Source organism: Podarcis gaigeae (genome assembly GCF_964106915.1).
Source record: "Podarcis gaigeae genome assembly, chromosome: 15".
Classification (NCBI taxonomy): domain Eukaryota; kingdom Metazoa; phylum Chordata; class Lepidosauria; order Squamata; family Lacertidae; genus Podarcis; species Podarcis gaigeae.
Window position 1 is genome coordinate 43,622,694 of NC_139692.1, and position 22,342 is coordinate 43,645,035.

The following is a 22,342-nucleotide window of genomic DNA, read 5'->3' on the forward strand; positions in this document are numbered from 1 at the left end:
CTAGCAAATAAAAACCAGCTGCCTGGCTGCTCAGAAGGCTTTTTGTTTTGCTGCCACCTCCTTGTTCACCCGAAAGGGTTGGGCTCTCTCAGAATCACACACCTTTCTTTAAATACCTTCTGCTCTCTGCTGGGGTCCTGCCACTCCATCTAGGCAATTCTCTAGCCAGCGGTTGCCTGGATACCTTCCTCTCCTTGTTAACCCAGCAAAACTAGGTAACAATTTACTGCCTTTAATTACATCGTTAGAATCGCCAGGGTGAGATTTTTAACAACTGGAAGAAAACCTGTTTCTTCATACTGCTGCTGCGTCCTGCGCTCCTCCCTTCTTCCCACCCTCAGTGAAATGCCGTGGTGTGGATCTCTCGTCCATCCTACGCCCGTCCCTGATGGAGCTGGGCACTTTCCACCACTTCCCCAAAATATCACAGGAACATCGGAAGCTGCCTTAGACTGAGTCAGAGCACAATTAGACTTTTGTTCATTCCATGATTTTCCCTTACCCTTCTCTAACCGCATAAAGCCATCTTCTTTTCTTTTAAAAGCAGATTTGTTCTAGGGTGACAGGATTTTAGTAGAACCATACAGTTGAAAGGGACCCCGAGGGTCATCCATTCCAACCCCCTTCAATGCAGAAATCTCAAGTAAAGCATTCAAGAAAGATGGCCCTCTGACCCCTGCTTAAAAACCTTCAAGGAGGGAGAGTCCACCGCCTCTGGAGGGAGTCCGTTCCACTGTTGATCAGCTCTTACTGTCAGAAAGTTCTTCCTGATGTGGAGTCGGAATCTCCTTTCTTGTTACTGGAAGCCATTGGTTAGGGTCCTACCCTCTAGACCAGGGATCAGCAGACTTTTTCAGCAGGGGGCTGAAGACCCCTCAGACCTTGTAGGGGGCCGGACTATACTGGGGGGGGGGATATGAACGAATTCCTATGCCCCACAAATAACCCAGAGATGCATTTTAAATAAAAGCACACATTCTACTCATGTAAAAACTTGCTGATTCCCGGACCGTTTGCAGGCGATTGGGCCTGATCCGACCCCCGGGCCTTAGTTTGCCTACCCCTGCTCTAGAGCAGGAGAAAATGAGCTTGTTGCCTCTTCCACATGACAGCCCTTGCGATATTGGAAGATGGCTCTCGTATCTCCTCCTAGTCTCTACTTTACCAGACTAAACAATTCCTTCAACCGTTCCTCATCTGGCCCAGTTTCCAGACCCTTGATCATCTTGGTTGAAATCCTCTGCACACCTTCCAGCTTGTCTGTATCCTTCTTAAATTGTGGCTCCCAGAACTAGACACAGGTGTGGCCTGACCGAGGCAGAATAGAGTGCAACTATTACTTCCCTCGATTGGGACACTGTGCTTCTGTTGATATGTATTGATTTTAATGGCCCAAACCTATGTTTTATGGTTTACAATTGAATCTCCCCCATGAAGCATCTCGCAGGCGCTCTTACAGTCCCAGCACCCCTTTGGGAACGACTGTCTTAGAGGAAGTTCTTTCTGCACTTATTAAACAGGATTCTGGGTTGTGGAAATGGCAACCCGTGTGTGTTTTTAGCACTGATGGATGAAAGCAAAAAAATAGTGCAGCCCCTGCATGAAAGAGAAAATGCCCCCCGTTGACATAGCAGTCTTCTTTGTTGCATCTCTGCGACAGGCGGGACTCTGCATCGTTGACCTTAATATGCTAATTTGTGGCGCAACGTAGTAACAAAGAGTGCGTTGGCGGTCAGCGAGTGTGGCCAGCTGTCGTTCTTTGTTTTGTGTGTGTGACCTGCATAGGGTATCAGTAAAGTGTGTCACGTACTGGGAGAAGTTGGAGACTGGAAGGTCTGGGAAGCTGTGGCAAAGGATGGGTTGGGTATTCATGAATCATCTAAAGATTCTGGGTTCAAAGAGACAGAGAGGCCAGCCCAGCAGGCTGTCAGTCTGAGAAGGAAGTCTCCATTCTCCAAAGCAGGAACTTCAAGGGGAGAGTCCGGCGTGAAGCCGCCAAATTGAAAAGTTATCGAGAGATTTGATTCCATCCGCTTGGGGCATGAATAAGGACAGTAGTTTCCTCTCTCACCACGACAGGCAATAATGAACTTGACAGCGCTAGGATGGTTGTGTCAGTCACCCCTTTGCTGCTGTCATGTGTGTCCGTTGAATTTCCATTTGACACACCCTCCATTGTTTGCAACTCCCCCCTCTTTATCGCTGTATGTAATGGGCACACTTAAGGAATTCGATCTTGGCAAATCCAGTCGCAGGCTGACCCGCTTCGTACCTCGTGGGCTTGGTTTCCCACCAGCTTTCAGCCTTCCCCAAACGTTCCAGTGCCATTTCCAAAATATTTGCATTTTTGAGAGAGAATAGAAATGGCACTGTTCGACTAATTCATTCCCGTAGCTGGGGCAGGAAACCCTCCTCCTGATTCATGCCCACAGCAGTCAAAATCAAATTTCTCTCAAATTTTAATCCACGCTGGACTTTCACCCTGGAATGGAGATGGCTTTAAAAGGGGATTAGACAAATTCATGGAGACTGCTATTAGTAGCTACTAAGCCCGATGGCTCTGGTTTGCCTCTGCTTGCTGGGAATAGCAGGAGGGGAGTGTTGTTGCTGTCAGGTTCTGGTTTTCCAGAAGAGGCAACCGGTTGGCCATGGTGAAAGTGGGATGCCAAGCACACCTCCAACCAGCCACAGCCGTTGGTTCCAAAACATATGCAGGCCGGCAGGTGGGCACAATGCATCCTCTGCTAACATTCAGGGTGTCTGTGTGTGGACACGGTAGGAAGGGACTGTTGCATCCCAGTTTCCAGCTATGGGTTGCACAACATGCCCTGAAAACTCCCGGGCGAACTTCCCGCTGCTTCTCCAGCCTGGGAGAGTCAGTTTGGTCCCTTGGCTGCCCTCCTTCCTGTGGGCTGGCTACGGTCCTTGCGGTGTGAACTTGGGACCGTGGCTTATGTTTCAGCGCTGGAAGCAAGGACCCCTCAGAGGCTTCTGGTGGTTTTTCAGGAATCCAAGCCCCGTGCAACCCACCAGCCAAAACATCTACTTTACGCATACCCAAAAAAGTTGTTTGTGTGTATGTTAAATCCCTTTTTGGCCTACCCTTATTTTCCTTCGTCCTGGGCAGTGTCCAAAAGGGCTCTTGTTTCAGCAGGGTGGTACTTCAAATGGTTGGGCGTCAGGCAGCAATACAGTGGTACCTCAGGTTACATACGCTTCAGGTTACAGCCTCCCCTAAGCAAGAAATAGTGCTTCAGGTTAAGAACTTTGCTTCAGGATGAGAACAGAAATTGTGCTCCGGCAGCGCGGCGGCAGCAGGAGGCCCCATTAGCTAAAGTGGTGCTTCAGGTTAAGAACAGTTTCAGGTTAAGTACGGACCTCCGGAACGAATTAAGTACTTAACCCGAGGTACCACTGTACTTTTTCGTGTAAGCGGTTAGAGAGCTGGAATAGGGACCTTGGAGACCAGGGTTCAAATGATCCCCGCTCAGCTATTCCCTACTTGGGTGACTTTGGGCCAGCCGCTGCCTCTCTCTGCCCCAGCCTACCTCACAGGGAGGTCAGGAGAATTGTGTCTGCCACACTTGAGCTCTTTGGAGAAAAGATGCACTATAAACAGTGCTTTTTCCTGGGGAAAGGTGGTGGAACTCACTACAAAATTTGTTGGTTTATTGCGGGCCCAGTAGCAATGCCGCTGCTCCCCCCCCCCCCCGGCAGTTGCTAAATGGAAGTTGTGATTAATAAACACAGGCAGACAATGATCTGGATTACAAATGGCCACAACTTTATTGACTACAGATATAAGTGGGTTTTTGGCTCAGGCGAAAGAATCAGTGATTTGATTTTAAAAAGGTAAGGGAACTCAGTTCCCCCAAGATCCAGCTCAGAAAAATGCCTGGGTATAAATGCAGTAGCAGTGATAGTAATTATGCAGATAGTATAATATAGAGGTGCCATTTGGGTAGCATATTTATTTCATGAAACTGAGTATAAAAAACAACAACCCTCAAATAAGTTTATAAAAAATGATGAAACAATAAAATTGTCGGTAAGGGGGGGGGGGGGAACAGCAGTAATTTAACACTTTGAGAAAGTTTAAATAATAACAGGCTAAAAACAGATTGAGTTCACCCGCAAAGGCCCACTCCTCCATTGTCTCCAGAGACAGACGGATGCCAGCAAACAACAACAGGTTAAAAGTCACACCAGCTTTCCAAAGGCCTGCTCTTATTTTGCTCTGCCTTGGGGAAAAGGCCATAGCTCACTGATGCAGCACCTGCTTTGCATGCAAAGAGGTCCCCAGCATCTCCCTCCCAATTCCCAAGGAGCCGGCCTTGCTGCCAGTCACTATAGAGAATACTGACACTGGCACCTTCCCGTCTTCCTATTTAAACCAGCCTTTCGTTCAGAGCCATGAGGACTAGAACCTTGTTTTGCTTTTAGTGCAAGGGCCGCAGTTCAATTTCCCAGCGGCATCTCCAGGTGTGGGGCTGGACACTTCTCCTGTCTGACTGCTGCTGCCAGTCCATGTAAATAATGCTGAGTTATCTGCCCAGTGTTCCATTGATAATTCGTTTCTGAATCAAGGGCATCTTCTTTAACCCCCTCCCTCCCAACCGAATAAGAAAACACGTGAGGATTGACGCAAGGGTCTCTTTCTCCAGACTCCTCTGCCCTCCCTGTTGTCTCTGCTTCCCTCTAGTGGTGTAACCTGAAATTGCACACCAAGGCTCGGCCATGCTCTGACAAGGGGCCATTTTTCAGTTTAGGGAATTTATGAGCTTTGCTTCAACCTTACAGTTGGTGTTGTGTTTGATAAGGTGGCACGTTCGGAAAGGATTGTCTTGGATAGGATACTTAGGATGCTGGCCTATGTCAAGTCAGGCCAGTGGTCCATCCGGGCCAGTACTGTAGACACTGGTTGGCAGCAGCGGCATGCCAAGGTCTCGGGCTTAGAAGGGTCGTTCCCAGTGTATACAAACTGACCCCCCCAACCCAAACTTGCAGTTGACAATAATTCAACCTGGCAGCAGCACTGCGGGGGTCTGGACTAGATGACCCTTTGAGATTCTGGGATTCTGTACCTTCTGCCTGAAAAAAACGCCTGTCAGGGGGAGAGACGGGGAGATGGGGACATTTCAGCTCTGCTGAAAGACCAGGAGGGCGAGAAAAACTCCCTACGCCCTTTCTTCACACTACATGCATTGTTTTATACATGCCTATTAAAGGTAAAGGGACCCCTGACCATTAGAGGTTTTGTGGAGGTTTTGTGAAGCTGGCATTGCTAACAGTAACTCTCCTCCTCCTCCTTTGTCCAGCTCTTCTGAAAAAAGGCATCTAGTGCTAGGGGCCAACACCATGTCCTCTAGCTGTAAAACGGTAAAGGTAAAGGGACCCCTGGCCATTAGGTTCAGTTGTGGCCGACTCTGGGGTTGCGGTGTTCATCTCGCTTTATTGGCCGAGGGAGCCGGCATACAGCTTCCGGGTCATGTGGCCAGCATGACTAAGCCGCTTCTGGCAAACCAGAGCAGCGCACGGAAACGCCGTTTACCTTCCCGTCGGAGTGGTACCTATTTATCTACTTGCACTTTGACGTGCTTTTGAACTTCTAGGTTGGCAGGAGCAGGAACTGAACAACAGGAGCTCACCCCATCATGGGGATTTGAACCGCCGACCTTCTGATCTGCAAGTCCTAGGCTCTGTGGTTTAACCCACAGCGCCACCCGCGTCCCACATGCCTATTACCCCCCCCCCCCAAAAAAAACCCCTAATCTTATTTCTAAATGCAAAAGTCCCAAATTGTGGCACCTTTCCTGGCTGGGGAGTTTTACCAGCCTCTCACTGGTCATTGCACCTTTAGGGGAAAGTCTCCAGGAAATTCCAGGCAGGGGACATCTCCCCTTCCACCCGGTCCCCCAACATAGAAGTTTCCCTGCAGGGTGTTCCCCACCTGAAGATGCACCGCCTCCTTCCGCAAAAACTGACTTGAGACCCTGGAACATAGGGAGTTACTTTATACAGTGGTACCTCGGGTTACATACGCTTTGGTTACATACGCTTCAGGTTACATACGCTTCAGGTTACAGACTCCGCTAACCCAGAAATAGTACCTCGGGTTAAGAACTTTGCTTCAGGATGAAAACAGAAATCGCAAGGCAACGTGGCAGCAGCAGGAGGCCCCATTAGCTAAAGTAGTGCTTCAGGTTAAGAACAGTTTCAGGTTAAGAATGGACCTCCAGAACGAATTAAGTACTTAACCCAAGGTACCACTGTACAGAGACAGACCGTTGATCTGTCTCGCACAGTATTGCCCACATTGGCTGGCAGCAGCACCTCTCCAGGGTTTCAGGCAGGGAGTCTCTCTCTCTCCTAGCCCTCCCTGGAGATGCCCCTGGGGATTGAACCAGCAACCTTCTGCATGCAAAGCAGAGTCTGTGTACCACCAAGCCATGGCTGTTTTCTTCCTGACCTTAAATGGTCACGTTTCCAAATATCTCAACCTCTTGGCTCCTTGGTGCAGGGAAAAGAGGGTGCTTTTCTTATCTTTTCCTGACCTCCGATGACTATCTCTGGCGCGTCTTACGTCAAGGCAGGCCTGCTCCTTGAGAGTGTGTCAAGCCTAGATAATTTAAATACTCGGCATACTCTGTGGCGCGGTCCCGTAATTTTTATCCAGCTCCCAGCCTCTCCTGGCCGTTCCTTTCTGTGGCCAGAGGGCTTGTTGCAAAGTCCTGCTCATGTGGCTCCTTGCCTTTTCCAAGGCAGAAAGGATGCGGCCCACATACTTGGAATGGCTGAGATGGCCTATAGTCATAGCTGGGGGACAGATGAACTGTGTTCCCTCTTCCTTCCCCCACACCAATGCTGTTGACTTATCCAGAAGTTTATGTCTTTTAAGGAATCTGATATTACAAAACGCCATACACCTTCTTTTTAAATGCAGTTGTGCCTTAACCCTAAAACTAAAAATTGGGGCAGATAGAACTCTTAAAATAAATAAATTGTAGGAATGCAACAAGGATTGATTGATTGATTGATTGATTGATTGATTGATTGATTGACATCCCACCGTTTTCTACCTCTCATTTAAGCCCCACCAAACACCTGTGAGGTAGGCTAGGCTGAGAGACCTAGTGACTGACTCCAGGGTCACCCAGTGAGTTTCATGGCTGTGTGAAGACTCGAACTCTGGTCTCCCAGGTCCTCGCCTGACACTTTAACCACAGCACCACACTGATTCTCCATAAAACTGCCTTTCCCCAACCTGGACTGAACTCTCAACAACTCCCAGCCAGCACAACCTGTACAGGCAGCCAAAGGAAAGAAAGAATCACAGAACTGAAGAGCTGGAAGGGAAGAAAGAGTGTAGAACTTTGATTTGAAAGTGTTATTTGCACCAGGGGTGTGTGTGTGTGTGTGTGTGGAGTCAGAGACATCTCTGGGCAGGCTGTTGGGGAGTTGACCTCACTTCCGATCTTTTGTTTAAGAACATAAGAAGATTCTTCTGGATCAGGCCAATGGTCCACTTAGTCCAACATCCTGTTCTCTCAGTGACCAGCCAGATCTCCTAATGGGAAACCCTTTCCTGCTTGAATTCCGCCCCCCCCCCCTTATAAGTACACCCAACCCTGTTATAAGGGGGTGGAACGTATGTACCATCTCTCATTTACAGATTCAAAAGCAGTTCAGAATATACACAAAACCTTTAAAAGCAACAAACGGCAACCATTTAAACATCCAGATTGTCATGCATTCTTGCTTCCACTAAGAGCTTAAGCAAACCATGATTCTGCCAGCCTCCCAGCCGCCGCCCCCCCCCCCCAAAGCCATCTCTGTTTGGCCACCAGCTAGCATGAATTTTAAAAAGGATTAGACAAATTTTTGGTGAAGAAGCTGACAATAGCTCCTAGACACAATTGCTACGTTCTCTCCAGATTCCAGGAATCACAATGGGGGGGGGGGGAAGCACTGCCCTTAGCCTCGGCTCCTGCCTCCGGGGGCACCTGGTGGGCAGCTGCGAGGACAGGATGCTGGGCTCGGTGGCCTGATTCAGCCACAGGGCTCTTCGGATGTTCTTAAACGTGGAAGACTGGTGATATGAGCAAGGTGGGTTTAGCGGCTTCTCTGCTCTGCTCTGTGGCCTGATGGGGAGAAAAAACCATCCCCTCCTCTGCCTCTGATGCGTCCCAGAATGCTTTGGGCTGCCGGGCATGCTCTCAGCTGGCAGAACACCCTGACACCTCGTTGCGGGAACTGGGGCTTGGCGGCTCGCAGAGGGAAAGGCACTTGCCCTGCCAAATGCGAGGCCTCGCTGAGAGTCCCTGCCCTATATATTAAAAATTATTTGTTCACACAGTTTTTGACATCTGGGATGTGCTTTTTCTTTGGTTGGGGGAGGGTAGAGAGGGGAAAAAACAGCCTCACCAGATGTGCCTGGCTGTTCCTCCGCCTTTGGGGAACATTGAAGAGGAAAACGAAACGCACGTGAGATCCACAGGCTGGTGCCTGGAAGGCTGAACCAGCTGTGGACATCCTGCTCTGGCTGCCAGTTAGTTTCCGGCTCAATTCAAGGTACTCACATTTGTGTTTAAAGCCCGAAAGGACTCAGGCCCCACATACCTGAAAGGGCACCTCTTTCCCCTTGGGTGTTGAAGTCAGCAGAGGGGGGCTCCTTGGTGGTTGCACCACCCTCAGAGGCTTGTGGGGTGGCCCAGGGGGAGAGGGCCTTCTCTGTGGTGGCCCCTAAGATGTGGAACTCCCTCCCCGCAGCGCATCTTCCTTATCCAGCTTCCAGAGGATGCTGGAGATGGGCCTCTTTACCCTGGCTTTGGACACTTGAGGCTGCAGATTTTTAGGACCCACCTTATTTTTGTGATGATTCATTGTTTCAAATTTCTTTTACTATTGTGTCTTGATGCTGTGACCCATCCTGGGACCTTAGGGCGAAGGGCGGGTGATTAATAATAATCATAACTGTGGCTGAAATGCCAGCAGGTACAGACAGGTTTTGCGGCAGTTCTGGAAGACCTTGCTGTTTGCTTGTTTGAAAGAGGGAGGTTTTGGTTTTAGAACAACAGAATAGAAGCCGTAGTCAGCCTAAGTCGGGGTGGAGAGCTGGCTGCCCCAGACCGCAGGGTCCCAGCAGCCAGGGAGGATGGAAGCTGGAACGCAGAAACACCTGAAGAGGTGTGGGTGTCCATATAAGCCCCATGATTTGTACGATGGTACAAAGCTGGGGAACGTTTTTATCCTTGACCCTGCCCATTTCTAGCATGCGGCCCTCGGAAAGACACTTGTGCTGGAATACGGCCCTCAAGCTGAAAAGAAACAGGATGCAATTTCTTTTCCCTACAGAACTAAGTTTGTGTTTCACTCTGCTTGGGGAGTCCAGGCAGGATTCCACCTTCCACCCCTTGCTAACTTCAGCATGTCAGGGTTTTTGTGTTTTATTTGTCTGTGTGTTTCCTGAACTTCCTAGGTTTCTTCTACCTTTTTATTTCTCCCTCATGAAAGCATGCTGCGCCTCTTGCGTGCTCTCCTTGGATAGCGGGGGTGGGTGGGATGGATATTCCCTTCCAGATATTCCCCATACTCTTCCAGCAGTGGCCAGGAGGGGGCGTTAAAACATTTTGATGTTATTATTTATCATTTTATTTACAGTATATAAAAATTTTTTGCATACTACTGTGTCATTAAAAAAACCATCAAAGTGGTTTACAGCAGTAAAAACATACAATAAAAACCATTAAAAAGTTGAGAACACAACCACTAAACATTTTGGGAGGATATATTCTTAATTGCCTGCATAGGCCTGGCAGTATAAAAAAGGTTTCAGCAAGTGTTTAAAAACTGGCACGGGAGGCGCCTACTAAATCTCTTTTGGCAGAGAGTTCCACCGGGCTGGGCTGGCAAAACTAAAGGCTCAATTTCTCATTGTTTTCAAATGTGAACTCAGAAAACGGCCCAAGATGCTCTTGCAGGTGAGCTCAGGGATTGAGCTGAGTTCAGGTGGTCCCTGACCTAAATTGTTCAGAGCTTTGTAAATTGACATAAGAACCCCCCCCTCCTGCTTTTATCCTCTCAACAACCCTGCAAGGTCTAGGTTAAGCTGAGAGAGCTTGATTGGCTCAAGCAAGAACTTTGTGGGTGAGTGAGGATCCAACGTCAGGTCCTAGTCCAATGCTCTTAACCGCAGCAACACACTGTCTCTTAATCTTAATAAGCACCTTAATCTCCCTTTTCTCTCCTCTCTTCTGTGTGCAGGAGGCGGACAGCGGGGAAGATGACTGCCGGTTCCAGCCCAGAAGGTACGTCTTGCACCTGCATACATTTTCTTGTACCGTTTTGGCTGCCCTTGATTGCCGCAGCCCCACAAATAGAAAGCACAGATACCTGGAGATGCCAGCGGGGATTGAACCTGGGACCTTCTGCACGCAAAGCAGCAGTTCTTCCACTGAGCTATGGCCCTTTTCCTAAATAGAAAGATTCCTAGAATCGTAGAGTTGGAAGGGACCCCAGGGCTCATCCAGTCCAGTCCCCTGCAATGCAGGAATCCCAGCTAAAGCATCTCTGACAGATGGCCACCCAACCTCTGCTAAAAACCTCCAGTGAAGTAGAGGCCACCACCTCTTGATTTTAAATAGGAACATCTGCAGTTAGACCATTGGCCCAGCCAGCCCAGTATCGCCCATGCTGGCTGACAGCAGCTCTCCAGGGTTTCATGCCAGAGTTTTCCCCAGATGCTCTTGAGGGGTCTTGCAGCAGAGCTCCTGCTTTGCAGGCAAAAGGTCCTGGGCTCAGTCCTGAGTTTGCAGGGGTTTGGCTTTGGATTCTGCTGTTTAGTTTTTGTTGTGCAGGAACGGGGAACCTGGTGCCCTCCAGGTGTTGTTGGACCCCAGCTCCCATCATCCCTGGCAGCTGGGGGGGCAGGGGCAAGGGGTGCTGGGAGTTGCATCTGGAGAGCCACAGGTTCCCTCCCCCCCCCAACTGATCTCACCCGTTATTGAATGTATTTCATACTCTGCACTGCTGACCTAGCCAGTGAAGATCCCTCGCTGTGTGTTTGTGTGCATGCAAGAGATATTGAGGGGGAAGTTCAATTAAGCTGGCATTTAAAGGCAAACCCACCTAATTTGCACTTTGCAACACAGTATGCGAACCTAAAGGCAGACAGTCCCACTTCAGAATTCTCACTTCTATGAATTTTGCAATGCAGCAAAGTAACGCATAGAAAAATGCACATCCTAGGATTAGGGTATCGATCAAAATGCATATATCGAGTGAAAATACAGCATGTCGGAGGAAATGGCTCCACAAATATGTGTGTAGTAAGCAAAAACCGCATTCCAAAATGTGTGGGAGAAATTCACACCAGAATGCTGATGGGTTTTCATGCAGGCTCTCCCCCCAAAAACATGTGGAAATGTGGGGAACTGCATTTAAAAATGAAAAACAGAGAGAAGTTGAAATGGACCTATTTGCCCATCCCTAAAGTTATGTAGCAGGGGAGACCTCAATCCTGTTTCTCCTTGTTCCTCTGTAAAAAAACTGGGTGGCTAGCAAATCTTGTTGCCACCATGCAAGATTGGGCGAGAGAGGAAACGTGTGTGTGGTTTAATTTTCCTTTTCAGTGGACAGCTATTGTGCACTGGGCTGAATCTTGACTTGTGTGTGTGTGAGGGAGAGATAACGATTCTGGCATATTTGAAATGCTTTCTTGCCATGGGAAACGACTGGCTGCTGTTGATGCGCCGACCTCTGTCCTGGGACTTCCTCTTGCACTGGCAGCGGGGAGCGGAAATGGGGTGGGGGGCTGGGAAGATAAACCCAAGCAGAGAACGGTTGAGGTTTTTCTTTTGTTGCCGAGTCGAGATTCCACCCCCCACCCCCGTAAATCTGAATGAAATCTTCTCCACCACCATTCATTGCACAGTCAACTTGCATCAAGGCAGATTACTATTAGTATTAATCCTGCGAGGTAGGTTAGGCTGAGAGACAGTGTGATTGGCCCAGGTTCACACCCAGTGAGCTTCATGGCTGAATGGGGATTTGAACCCTGGTCTCCCAAATTCAACACTCTAAGCACTACACCACAGGGGCTCCTTTTCCCTTGGGAAGCCTGGCTTGCACAGAAATTGCCAGCATTTCAGTCTTTCTTGGTGCCAGGAGCCTACTTATACGCCCAGGAAACTGGCAAATGCAGACCCTTGCTCCATCCAGCACTGTATTGCCCACACTGTCTGGCAGTGGCTCTCCGTGGTTTCAGGTAGGGGTGGGGGGAGTCTTTACCCAGCCCTGGAGATGCCAGGGATTGGACCATGGAGTGGAGATTCCAGCTTTCACAGTTAAAGCAGGTGCTCCACCCCTGAACCAGCTTCCTTCCCATTAACATAAACCAAGATCCTAGTCCTCATGGTTTTCAGATCCGAGTTAAACAGGAACATAATCGAGCTGCTTAAGATGGGCTGTCTAGCTCTCCAGGATTTCATGCAAGGGCCTCTCCCCAGCCCTGCCTGCAGATGCTGCCAGGGACATTCTGCGTGCCAGTCAGGCTCACTGCCACTGAGTTGTGGGTCCTCTTTAAGAAGGGGCCAGCTCCAGGCTACCTTGTGAGTCTGTGGGAGCTGAATCTGGGGCGGGTGTTTACTTCATCGCCTTCACAGCTCACACTCTGAACCGCTGTGTCCAGTTTTATGCTTCTGCAAGGCAGATGGAGGAGGAATTTGCAGTGGGCCCATTGCCTCCATGCCTCTCTTGACAGGAGTAGCTAGACGGTTGGTTTGGAGTGGTTTCCTTCCCTCCTGCCCACCTGCCATTATATACATTATAGAGAATGTACCTTGGAGTGGATACCTTCCCCTGTCTTTCCAGGCAGAGTCAGAAGGCTTCCCAGGCCACTTATCTCTCCTCATTTGCATTCCCTGCCTGCCTCTTATCAGACCAAGACATCTGCTCGGATTTCTGATCCACTCCAAAGCCTGCTCCTGTCCAGGAAATTACACGGGGCGGTGTGGGGGCTCCAGGAGTCATGAACATGACTTGCTTCAAGCAGAAAATGGGACATACACACAGCCAAAAAAATATTTGAGCTCTCTCCACAAGAAACCCGTAATTCCCAGCACTGTGTTGCATCCTATCAGTTCTGGAAACTGCCTTCTCAAGCTGCTGGTGCCAATTTTTAAATTTATTTTAGGCCTAAAGAAAACATGCAACACTTTACACATGCCCAGTGGCATTCCAGCTAGAGAAACAGCAGGTTGGAGCGTTAGGGAGCTGTCTGGTTTATTTCTGCAGGTCTATTTAAACTGCTTTACGGACAAAAGCTTCACCAAAAAAAATGGCTCTGGGAAACTAAAAGCAATAAAACAATTTCTGCAATTGGGGTCTAAAACCGCCCACCTGCAACAGCTGCTGTCTAACCCACTACGGCCACCCAGGTCCCCCCCATCCCCCAGAAAGCCCCAAAACAGGATCTGAGCACAAGAGCCCTCTCTGCTTCTGTGGTTTCCAGCAACTGGGATTCAGAAGCATCACTGCCTCTAACTGTGGAGGCAGAGCAGAACCTCTGACAGAGAATATACTATTTAACAGGGGGTGCCAGTGGCTGGACCTGCCACCCCCCCCCTGCACCTAGCTCCAGTGAGTGCCTTGAGCAACGATGCATTCTTACGTTGCTGGGTTATTGCCTCCTCATAGTGGTTCTCCTTGTGCAAACGCTGGCGGAAGAGATGATGTTCCTTTCCCCACCGCGATAAATGGAGCGCAGCATCTTCAGGGCTGTACGCAAAGCGTAGGCTGGCATGTTCATTAGCAGGAGGGGGAAGCGTGTGCTCCTGTTCTGATATACTTATTACGGGGAAGCGCGTGCAGTTATGTAGCGGCTGCAGTTTCCATCTGTTTCTCTCTTTCTCTCTCTTTTTTTTTTAAAAAAAGCCCAGCAGAGAATGATGTTTAACCAAAGTTCATTCTGCCCTCATTGCAGGAAGCACAAACTTAACAACAACAATAATAATAATAATAATAATTTTTTATTTATACCCCACCCTTCCCGGTTCAGGAAACCGGGCTCAGGGCGGCTAACAACAAATTTAAAACACTTAACTGATGCTACAAAAAAACCCAGCATAAAATACGGTATAAAGTGTAAATAACAATAAAATCAAGAATCAAAAATCAATTTAGGGGGGAAATCCATCCAATAAGCATTAGATGATCATCAGGGCTAGCTGGCTAAATTTTTAGTAGCTGCACAGGTGGAAATTCAGCCAGGCAAACTGGATTTCTTTTTAAAAAAATAATAATATGGCTGTACAGCGGGGCTGAGATCTGCGTGTGCCTTAAAGTGGGGGGACGGTGGGCTGGCCCTCCAGAGGTTGCTGGAATTCCAATTAGCATCAAGAGGATTGGACAAATTCATGGCTATGATGGCTACTAGCCAGGATGGCTATGCTCTGCCTCTGCAGCAATGCTCCTGAATAAAAACTGCTGGAAACTGCAGGTGGCGAGAGGGTCTTGGGCTCTGGTGCTTGAATCCTGCTTGTGGGATTCCCATAAGGGGCATTTGGGTGGCCACTGTGAGAACAGGATGCTGGACTTGATGGGCCACTGGCCTCATCCTGCAGACTCTTCTTATGTTCTCATGTTCTGATCCAGCATCATCCTTGACCACCGGCTATACAGGCTGATGGGGAGTTGGGAGTCCACAGACATCTGGAGAACCACATGTTCCCCTGTTTTAAAGAGAAAGTGGCCCAGATTTCCCCAGACTTGACAGTCCTTAGAAAACATTGTTTTGGGTTCCAGTCTTTCCCCACAAAGATTCACGTTTGCAATACTTGTCAAAAATATTTCAAGTTTACAACACGAAAGTATTAAAGCTTAAAAACATCTGTTGGCTTGGGGTTTTTTTGTGCTGCCTCACGGCAGGAGGTTTTCCCCAGGAAAAACCTGAGTGATTTAGGAAGCAGCTGGTAGCCTTATGTGGCTAGTCAGTAGCACTGTGGGGAGACGGGTGTGCTCTGCCTGTCCTTTCTAAATGGCAGATTGCCAGGCAATTTCCAAGACGCCCTGCAATGGGTTGTAGGCAGGCAAACTGCTGTTTCAGTATTTGCACATGGTGGCAAATCTGATGTCTGGATGCCACCCCCCTAAGAAATTGAGAGGATGGGTTTATGTGGCCGCTTCCCAAAATTTGTGTGGCTTTTGAAACAAATAAACGGGACATCTTTCTCAAATTCCAGATGAAGATGAAATAGCTGCATTGAAAAACACACAAACTTATCGCTGGGAAGGGGGAAACGGAGGATCTGAACTTTTCCTTTCTTTAGGGAGAGGTTAGTACATCTGATCAAAGCAGTGGTTCCCAGGCCGTTTCCTGACCACCGGCCCCCTTGATTCCATAAACGCATCCCCAGTGCCCCCTACCTTATAAAAAGCATTATTTAGAACAGCGGTTTGCACGACCCACTAAGGAAGATAACAAAACAATAAAATTCAAAACAGTCAAGATTGATTGCACAGTTACTCAAAATCCAATTAAAACTATAGTTAATTCAGCAGAACTCCTGAACTTGATCCAGTGATGCCAGATGCTGCATGAAAAACATTCTTACGCATTCTTACGAACGAAAACATAAGGGTGAAGGAAGTTTATAGCACGAAACACTTGCCGAGCACGCACAAACCTTCACCTGCCGCAGACGTAAGATAACTAAGTTACAACGAAAGAGATTGCTGTTGCCAATCATTGGCTATCTTGTGACTTGTGGCAACCCAGAATGGTAAATGCAAGCAAACATTACCAAAGGAAGTAGCTTTGAAAGTGATAAGAGCGGTAGACTTTGGGAACCTCTGGATTAAAGTGGAACGGGTGTGTGTTTGTGTTTTGTTCCTTTTAAAATTCGCAAGAGCAACTCACAGCTTGGGGTGAATTTTGCCTCTTTCCCGTCAAAAAGATTTGCATAGCTGCAAGTTATTGCTAAAGCAAGAATTTGCCTGTGGGTCCAGCCTCCCCATCCTGTTTCTGGTGACCTTTTGCCATGTTGCACAGAGAGAAAGAAAGAAAGAAAGAGGGGAAGGGGCTCTGTCAGCCTCCCACCATATGCTTGCTCTCTCTTTTACGACTGGGGGGCGGGTACCAAAGGAGAGAGCTTGCATGCTGGAAAACCCAACATTTGGACTTCCTAAAAAGCGAAACGTGCTGGGCTGGGCTGCCTCTCCTGCGCCCCAGTCTGAGTGGCAAGGGAAGGACGCTGGCTTTGCCCAGAGGCACTCTGAGCCCCTACGAAGGAGAATAAATTTTGGGGCTTTGCTGGAAAGCCTGAAGCTGGGTCACTGGGAAATATAACTCCCTCTTAAATTGCAGGGCAGATCTCTGGAGATGCCATTGGTCAGGACTGTTCACTGGGTGGAATACGCAGGAAGGAAATTCCTAGCTGAGCAGAGAGCAGAGTTTGGTTTGAATCTGCAATGGAGAACTGTGTGGGGAACCTCCGGACGTTGTTAGACTGGACTTCACTCCAGACTCCAGCAACACCTGGGAGGGCCATTCAGGATCCCCACCCCCTGCTCTTCATGGGACGCTGGTGGTGCTGTGGGTTAAATCACAGAGCCTAGGACTTGCTGATCAGAAGGTCGGCGGTTCGAATCCCCGCGACGGGGTGAGCTCCCGTTGCTCGGTCCCTGCTCCTGCCAACCTAGCAGTTCGAAAGCACGTCAGAGTGCAAGTAGATAAATAGGTACCGCTCTGGCGGAAAGGTAAACGGCGTTTCCGTGTGCTGCTCTGGTTCGCCAGAAGTGTCTTAGTCATGCTGGCCACATGACCCGGAAGCTGTACGCTGGCTCCCTCTGTCACTAAAGCGAGATGAGCGCCGCAACCCCAGAGTCGGTCACGACTGGACCTAATGGTCAGGGGTCCCTTTACCTTTACCCCCTGCTCTGCAGAAATGCTAAACATTTAATACAAACTGAAGCATGGTGGAGTGCAAAAGGCAATGACAAGGAAACTTTTAAAGTTTCTGGTCCATGGTTTCTCCTGCCTTTGGAGGTGCTGATACATCTCCTTGCCAAGGGTGCAAGGGAGCCTAGGGTTGCCTCTGCCTTCCAGGTCTTGGTAGTCTCCACCTCCTCCCATCCCTGATCATTGGCCCTGCTGGGGATGACGGGTGCTGGGGGTCCTGCAAGAGCTTCCCCATACCTGAAATAAAGCTAGGAAGCATCATCCCGCTCATTTCATCATTACTGCAGCCCCTACCAAGCAGGCAAAAGTCTCTCTGGCCTGGTCTGCACCAAGCATTAAAGCACTCTGATGCCACTTCAAACAGTCATGGCTTCCCCAAAGAATCCTGGGAGCTGTAGTCTATTCAGGGTGCTGAGAGTTGGCAGGAGATGCCTATTCCCCCCTCACGCAGCTCCAATTCCTGGAGCTCCCTGTGGAAAGGGATTGATTGTTAAACCACTCTGTGAACTGTTGCTCTCTGTGAGGAAATAAGGGGCCTCCTAGCAACACTCCGCACCCTTCACAGACTACATTTCCCAGGATTCTTTGGGGGTAGCTATGCCTGCTTAAAGTGGCATCATTGTGCTTTAAATATATGGTGTAAGTGTTCTTTCTTTCTTTCTCTCACTTCTTTGCAATCCTCTCCCTGGTTTTTGTGGCACGAGCTTTCCTCCGCACGAGCCCATCATGTGCAAGCCACTAATGGCTTCTGAATGCTTTGACAGGGGCTTTAGTGCAGCATCTGTGAGCTCCTCCACACAGCCCTTCCTTTTTGCCGTGGGTCATAATAAAACCTGTTTTTTAAATAAATAAATTAAAAAGCAGACAAAAGGCCTCTTTACTTTCCCCAGCTGTGTGACACACAGAACTGCCCTCTGAGTTCAGTGTTTGAAACGGGCGGGGAGGGCAGCTGCTTTTTATAGGCACACCTGAAGGCAGGGTTGGGGAACCTGGAGGGCTGCCCAGGTGTGGTCGGGCACCAACTCCCATGTTATAAGAAAAAAGCTGCTCCTTTTCCCTTATGGGGCACCTAAGAGCCCATATAGGACGCAGGTGGCGCTGTGGATTAAACCACAGAGCCTAGGACTTGCTGATCCGAAGGTCGGCAGTTCGAATCCTGTTCGAAAGCACGTCAAAGTGCAACTAGATAAATAGGTACCGCTCCGTTGGGAAGGTAAACGGCGTTCCCGTGCGCTGCTCTGCTTTGCCAGAAGCGGCTTAGTCATGCTGGCCACATGACCCGGAAGCTGTACGCCGGCTCTCTCGGCCAGTAAAGCGAGATGAGCGCCGCAACACCAGAGTCGGCCACGACTGGACTTAACAGTCAGGGGTTCCTTTACCTTTACGAGCCCATATAGTCCTTTTGTAGGTTCTCTATTGGTAGGAGAAAATAACAGAGGCCAACCAGAGAATATTGAGAAGCAAAACATCCCAATGGGTCAAGGATGCTGATGAGCATTAGAAGTGGAGCCTGCCACCCTCCAGGTATCCAGGTCCCATAGTTGTTGATCCTGATGAGGTCCCCCTCCCCATCCCTGCTCTAAGAGACATTCTTCCCTCTCTCAAGAGGGGACACCTCTTCTCAAGCAGAGACATCTCTCCTTCTCTCCCAGGCACCACAAAATGCCATTTCTTAGAGCAGGGCATGGAACTCAGATGTTGCTCGACATCTGTCCTAGGCCCAGCTGGGAGCTGAAGTGCAACAACAAACGTAAGACTCATCATCTCTGGGACGTGGGTTCAAGCCCCAGGTTGGGCAAAAGATTCCTGCATTGCAGGGGGTTGGACCAGATCAGTGTTTCCCAACCTTTGGTCTCCAGCTGGTTTCATACTACAATTCCCATCATCCCTGACCACTGGTCTTGCCAGCTAGGGAAGATGGGAGTTATAGTCCAAAAGCAGCAGGAGACCCAAGGTTGGAAAACACCAGACTAGATGATCTTTGTGGTGCCTTCCAAGTCTATTTTCTGTGTTCTCTCCATGACATCTGGAGAACCCTAGCTTTCCTGCTCTTCTCCTAAAAGAAATTCATGGAGGAGAGGAGAGTGGCTGTGCTCTGCCTTCATGGTGGGAAGCGGCAATGCTTCTGAATCCCAGTTGATGGAAACCACAGGATGGGAGAGTGGCTCTTGCACTCAGGTCCTGCTTGAGTGTTTGCCATGGTCCTTGGTTGGCTGCTGTGAGAACAAGAAGCTGGAGGGCCTGAAGGCAAGAACTACAGTCAGAAGGTAGACAGTGGGAGATTCAGGACAGACAGCATAAGGAAGCTGCCATACTGAGTTAGACAGTTCGTCTGCCTAGCTCAGCATTGCCTACACTGACTGGCAGCAGTGGCAGCTCTCCAAGGTGTTAGACAGGGGGTCTCTCCCAGCTGCACCAAGTGATGCAGCCAGGGATTGAAACCTCATACTTTCTGCATGCAAAGCGGGTGTTCTGTCACGGAGCTAAAGCCTTTTGTTACGGGAAGGTGCCTAGGCACACAGTACATGGCCATCTGGAATTCGCTGCCTGAAACCTTCTTTGGCGAAGGACCCCAGCTCGGTGGCACAGCATCCACCTTGCATACAAAACTGACAACTCAAGCATCCCATCCAACCTTTGCTTTAAAATCTCCAAGGAGAGTCCACCACTTCTCAGGGGAGACCGTTCCACTTTGAACAGCCCTTACTGTCAGAAAGTTTTTTTCTGATGTTTAGTTGGCCTCTCCTTTCTTATAACTTGGAAGACACGGGTTGGAGTCCTACCCTCCCGAACTGGAGAAAACACGCTTGTTCGCTCTTCCATCTGACAGCCCTTGATATATTTGAAGATGGCCATCATATCTCCTCTTTTCCAGGCTAAATATACCCAGCAATTCCAGCTGTTGCTCACCAGGCTTGGTTTCCAGACGTGAACATATATTGGCGTCCTCTATAGGGCGGGCGGGCGGGCGGAGTGCGCCACCTTGGGATGCTTTTAAAAGTGGCTGGGGGGGGGGGGAGAGAGAGAAATGCATGGAGGTGAAAGCTATCAATGGCTCCAAGGCACGGCGCCTCTGCACCCTAGCCATGCTTGCGGACTTCCCAGAGGAAGGCGGTTGCCAACTGCGGGGAAGAGCGCGACGCAGCCGGGCTGCCCCTCTCGGCCCCCCGTCTGACGGGAGAGGGAGGCGACCGGCCTCCCCGGCATCGTCCCCAAGGCCGCGTGGCTGAGCTGCCGCTGCTGCTGCCGCCTTGGGGAGCCGCGGAGAGACAAGGCGCGCCCCGGCCTCTCCTCGTGGCCGGCGAAGGGACGCCCGCGCGCCCCGCCCCTGGGCCGGCCCAGAGGCGAAGTTGGGCCGGCTCGCCCTTGCGCACTGCGCGCCGGGCCGGCTTGGGGAGGCCAGGAGGGCGGGCGCTCCTCGGACACGCCAGAAGCCGCTGCCGGCGCCGGAGCGCAAGCAGCTCGCCCGCCGCCAGCCTCCTGCCTGCGCTGCCAGCCAGCCGCGCTCCTCTCTTCCCCGGCGTGCGCTCTGGTGCGCCCATGCTCCGCGCTCTCCGGCGGGGACCCCGCAGCCCCCTATGACCCTGCGCGGGCTCCGGCGGAGACAGCAAGGCGGCGGGGGCCGAGGAGGAGCAGGCGGCAGCGGCCGACCCCCTTCCGCCGCCCCGGCCTGCCCCCTCTGCCGCCGCCGCCGCCGGCCCCCCAAGATGATCCCCTACTTCTCCGACGACGCCGTCATCTCTCAGAACGCCATCAACCAGCTGTGAGTACCGCCGCCGCTTCTCTCCCCCTCCACCCCTAGTTATTAGGGAGGAAGTTAGCAGGATGGTTGGGCACCCCCTCCCCAAACGTATGGGGTCATTTCCTCCTCTTTCCAGACACGGATTGAGACTCTTACATTCTCTCTCTCTCTCTCTCTCTCTCTCTCGCTTCCTCCTCGCCCCCCCCCCCCCCCGCAATACTTTTCTCGTCCCCTTGCCAGCGCCAGCGGTGGCTCCGCGTACTGCAGCGCAGAAGCCGTTTGATTTTTCTGGGTCTCTCCCCCCCGCTCTTTTCCTCCCTTTTTCCTCTCCTTTCTCTGCTGCCAATTTTTTTAGGAAGTCATCTCGGGTAAAGCAAAGAGTCAAAAGAGGAGACTCTGGTCGGGCGAGTCGAATCTCCTTGCTTATTTCGGATATATTTCTCCCATTCCTGTTGGGGGCACGGGGCAGAGGATAGAGGAAACGGGGGTCTAATCCGTTGCTACGCCGCTCCTGCCCCAAGGAACATCCGTGCGCGCTGAGGGGTGGGTGGGTAGGTGGGTGTGCGAGCGGGCGAGCGCGTGCGCAGAAAACGAGAGGAAAATGGGGTTTAGGTCGGAAGTTAACTTAGGGAGCTCAGCAAGCTGTGTTTGCCCGGACCTGCCCTCCCCTGCTGTTGCCCTCCAGATGTTTCAGACTACAGCTCTGCGCTGGCTGGCTGGCCGGAGTTGCATGCCGGAACACCTGGAGGGCTCCCAGGTTAGCAAATTTTGGAGCAATTGTACTATGCGAGAGGGAAGACGTGCAAGGGGCAGCTTCGAGCCAACCTTGAATCCAAGCTTTGTGGTGGTTTGAGTTGCTGGTCTGAGCGCTTTTGCTTCAGAGTAGCTCTCAAGTATAGGAATGGGCTTCAGCCACCCAACAAATGGTGTGGGGCTGCAGCCTGTGTGGCTACACAGCTCTGTGCTGGGAGCCCCTTCTGATACCCTATCCTTACTGGGGGATTATTGCCACAGAAGTGTGCATGGGAAAGTAGCTTTCGTGAGAGATGGGTGTCTCTCCCCCCCCCCCCAGCCCCATCACTTTGAAAAGTTGCTTGGGGGTTGTTGTTCCTCCCCAAACAAAGCAGTTAAGAACATAAAGAAGAGCCTACTGGATCAGGCCCAGGGGGGCCCATCCAGTCCAGTATCCTGTTCTCACAGTGGCCAACCAGTTGCCTATAGGAAACCTGCAAGTGGGACCCCAGTACAATAGCATTCGCCCCTCCTGGTATTCAGAAGCACTGCTGCCTCCAGCAGCCGTTATGGCAAGTAGGGTTGCTATTGTGAAAATGGGTAAGGGGAGCCTTGTATGCTGTTCTTAGCCCCTTGGGAAATGCCTCGTATAAAAACATCCACAGAATAAATATAATAATTGGAATATTAGAATTGTAGAGTTGGAGGGGAGCCAAAGGGTCATCTAGTCCAACCCCCTGCAATCTTCCAAATTTGCACTCTTGTTTTCAGATGATTCCCCCCCCCCCACAGGTGAGTTCACTGTGCTCTGCTGTCTGTTCCTGAACCCAAGTCCAAACATGCAGGTTTGGAGACAACTTGAGTTTGGCTCGGCCTGCTGTCTTGTTTTAGCTCCCTGCTCTATATTCTTA

At 50.3% G+C, this 22,342-nt stretch overlaps 1 protein-coding gene and 1 long non-coding RNA gene across 7 annotated transcripts in view; one reads left to right on the forward strand and one right to left on the reverse strand.

Annotated features, from left to right (window-relative positions):
* Nucleotides 1–22,342, reverse strand: part of LOC310832962 — a 184,813-nt gene that overhangs the window by 121,028 nt on the left and 41,443 nt on the right. The window lies entirely within an intron of this gene.
* Nucleotides 1–22,342, forward strand: part of SSH2 (slingshot protein phosphatase 2) — a 122,461-nt gene that overhangs the window by 32,933 nt on the left and 67,186 nt on the right. For 4 of the 5 annotated variants that reach the window (XM_083715000.1, XM_083714997.1, XM_083714996.1 and 1 more), the window contains exon 2: nt 10,264–10,307. In XM_083715000.1, the coding sequence (XP_083571126.1) occupies nt 10,264–10,307 (44 nt within the window). Of the gene's footprint in view, nt 1–10,263; nt 10,308–20,340; nt 20,721–22,342 lie in introns of those variants that run through there. The other variant, XM_083714999.1, reaches the window with a different exon arrangement.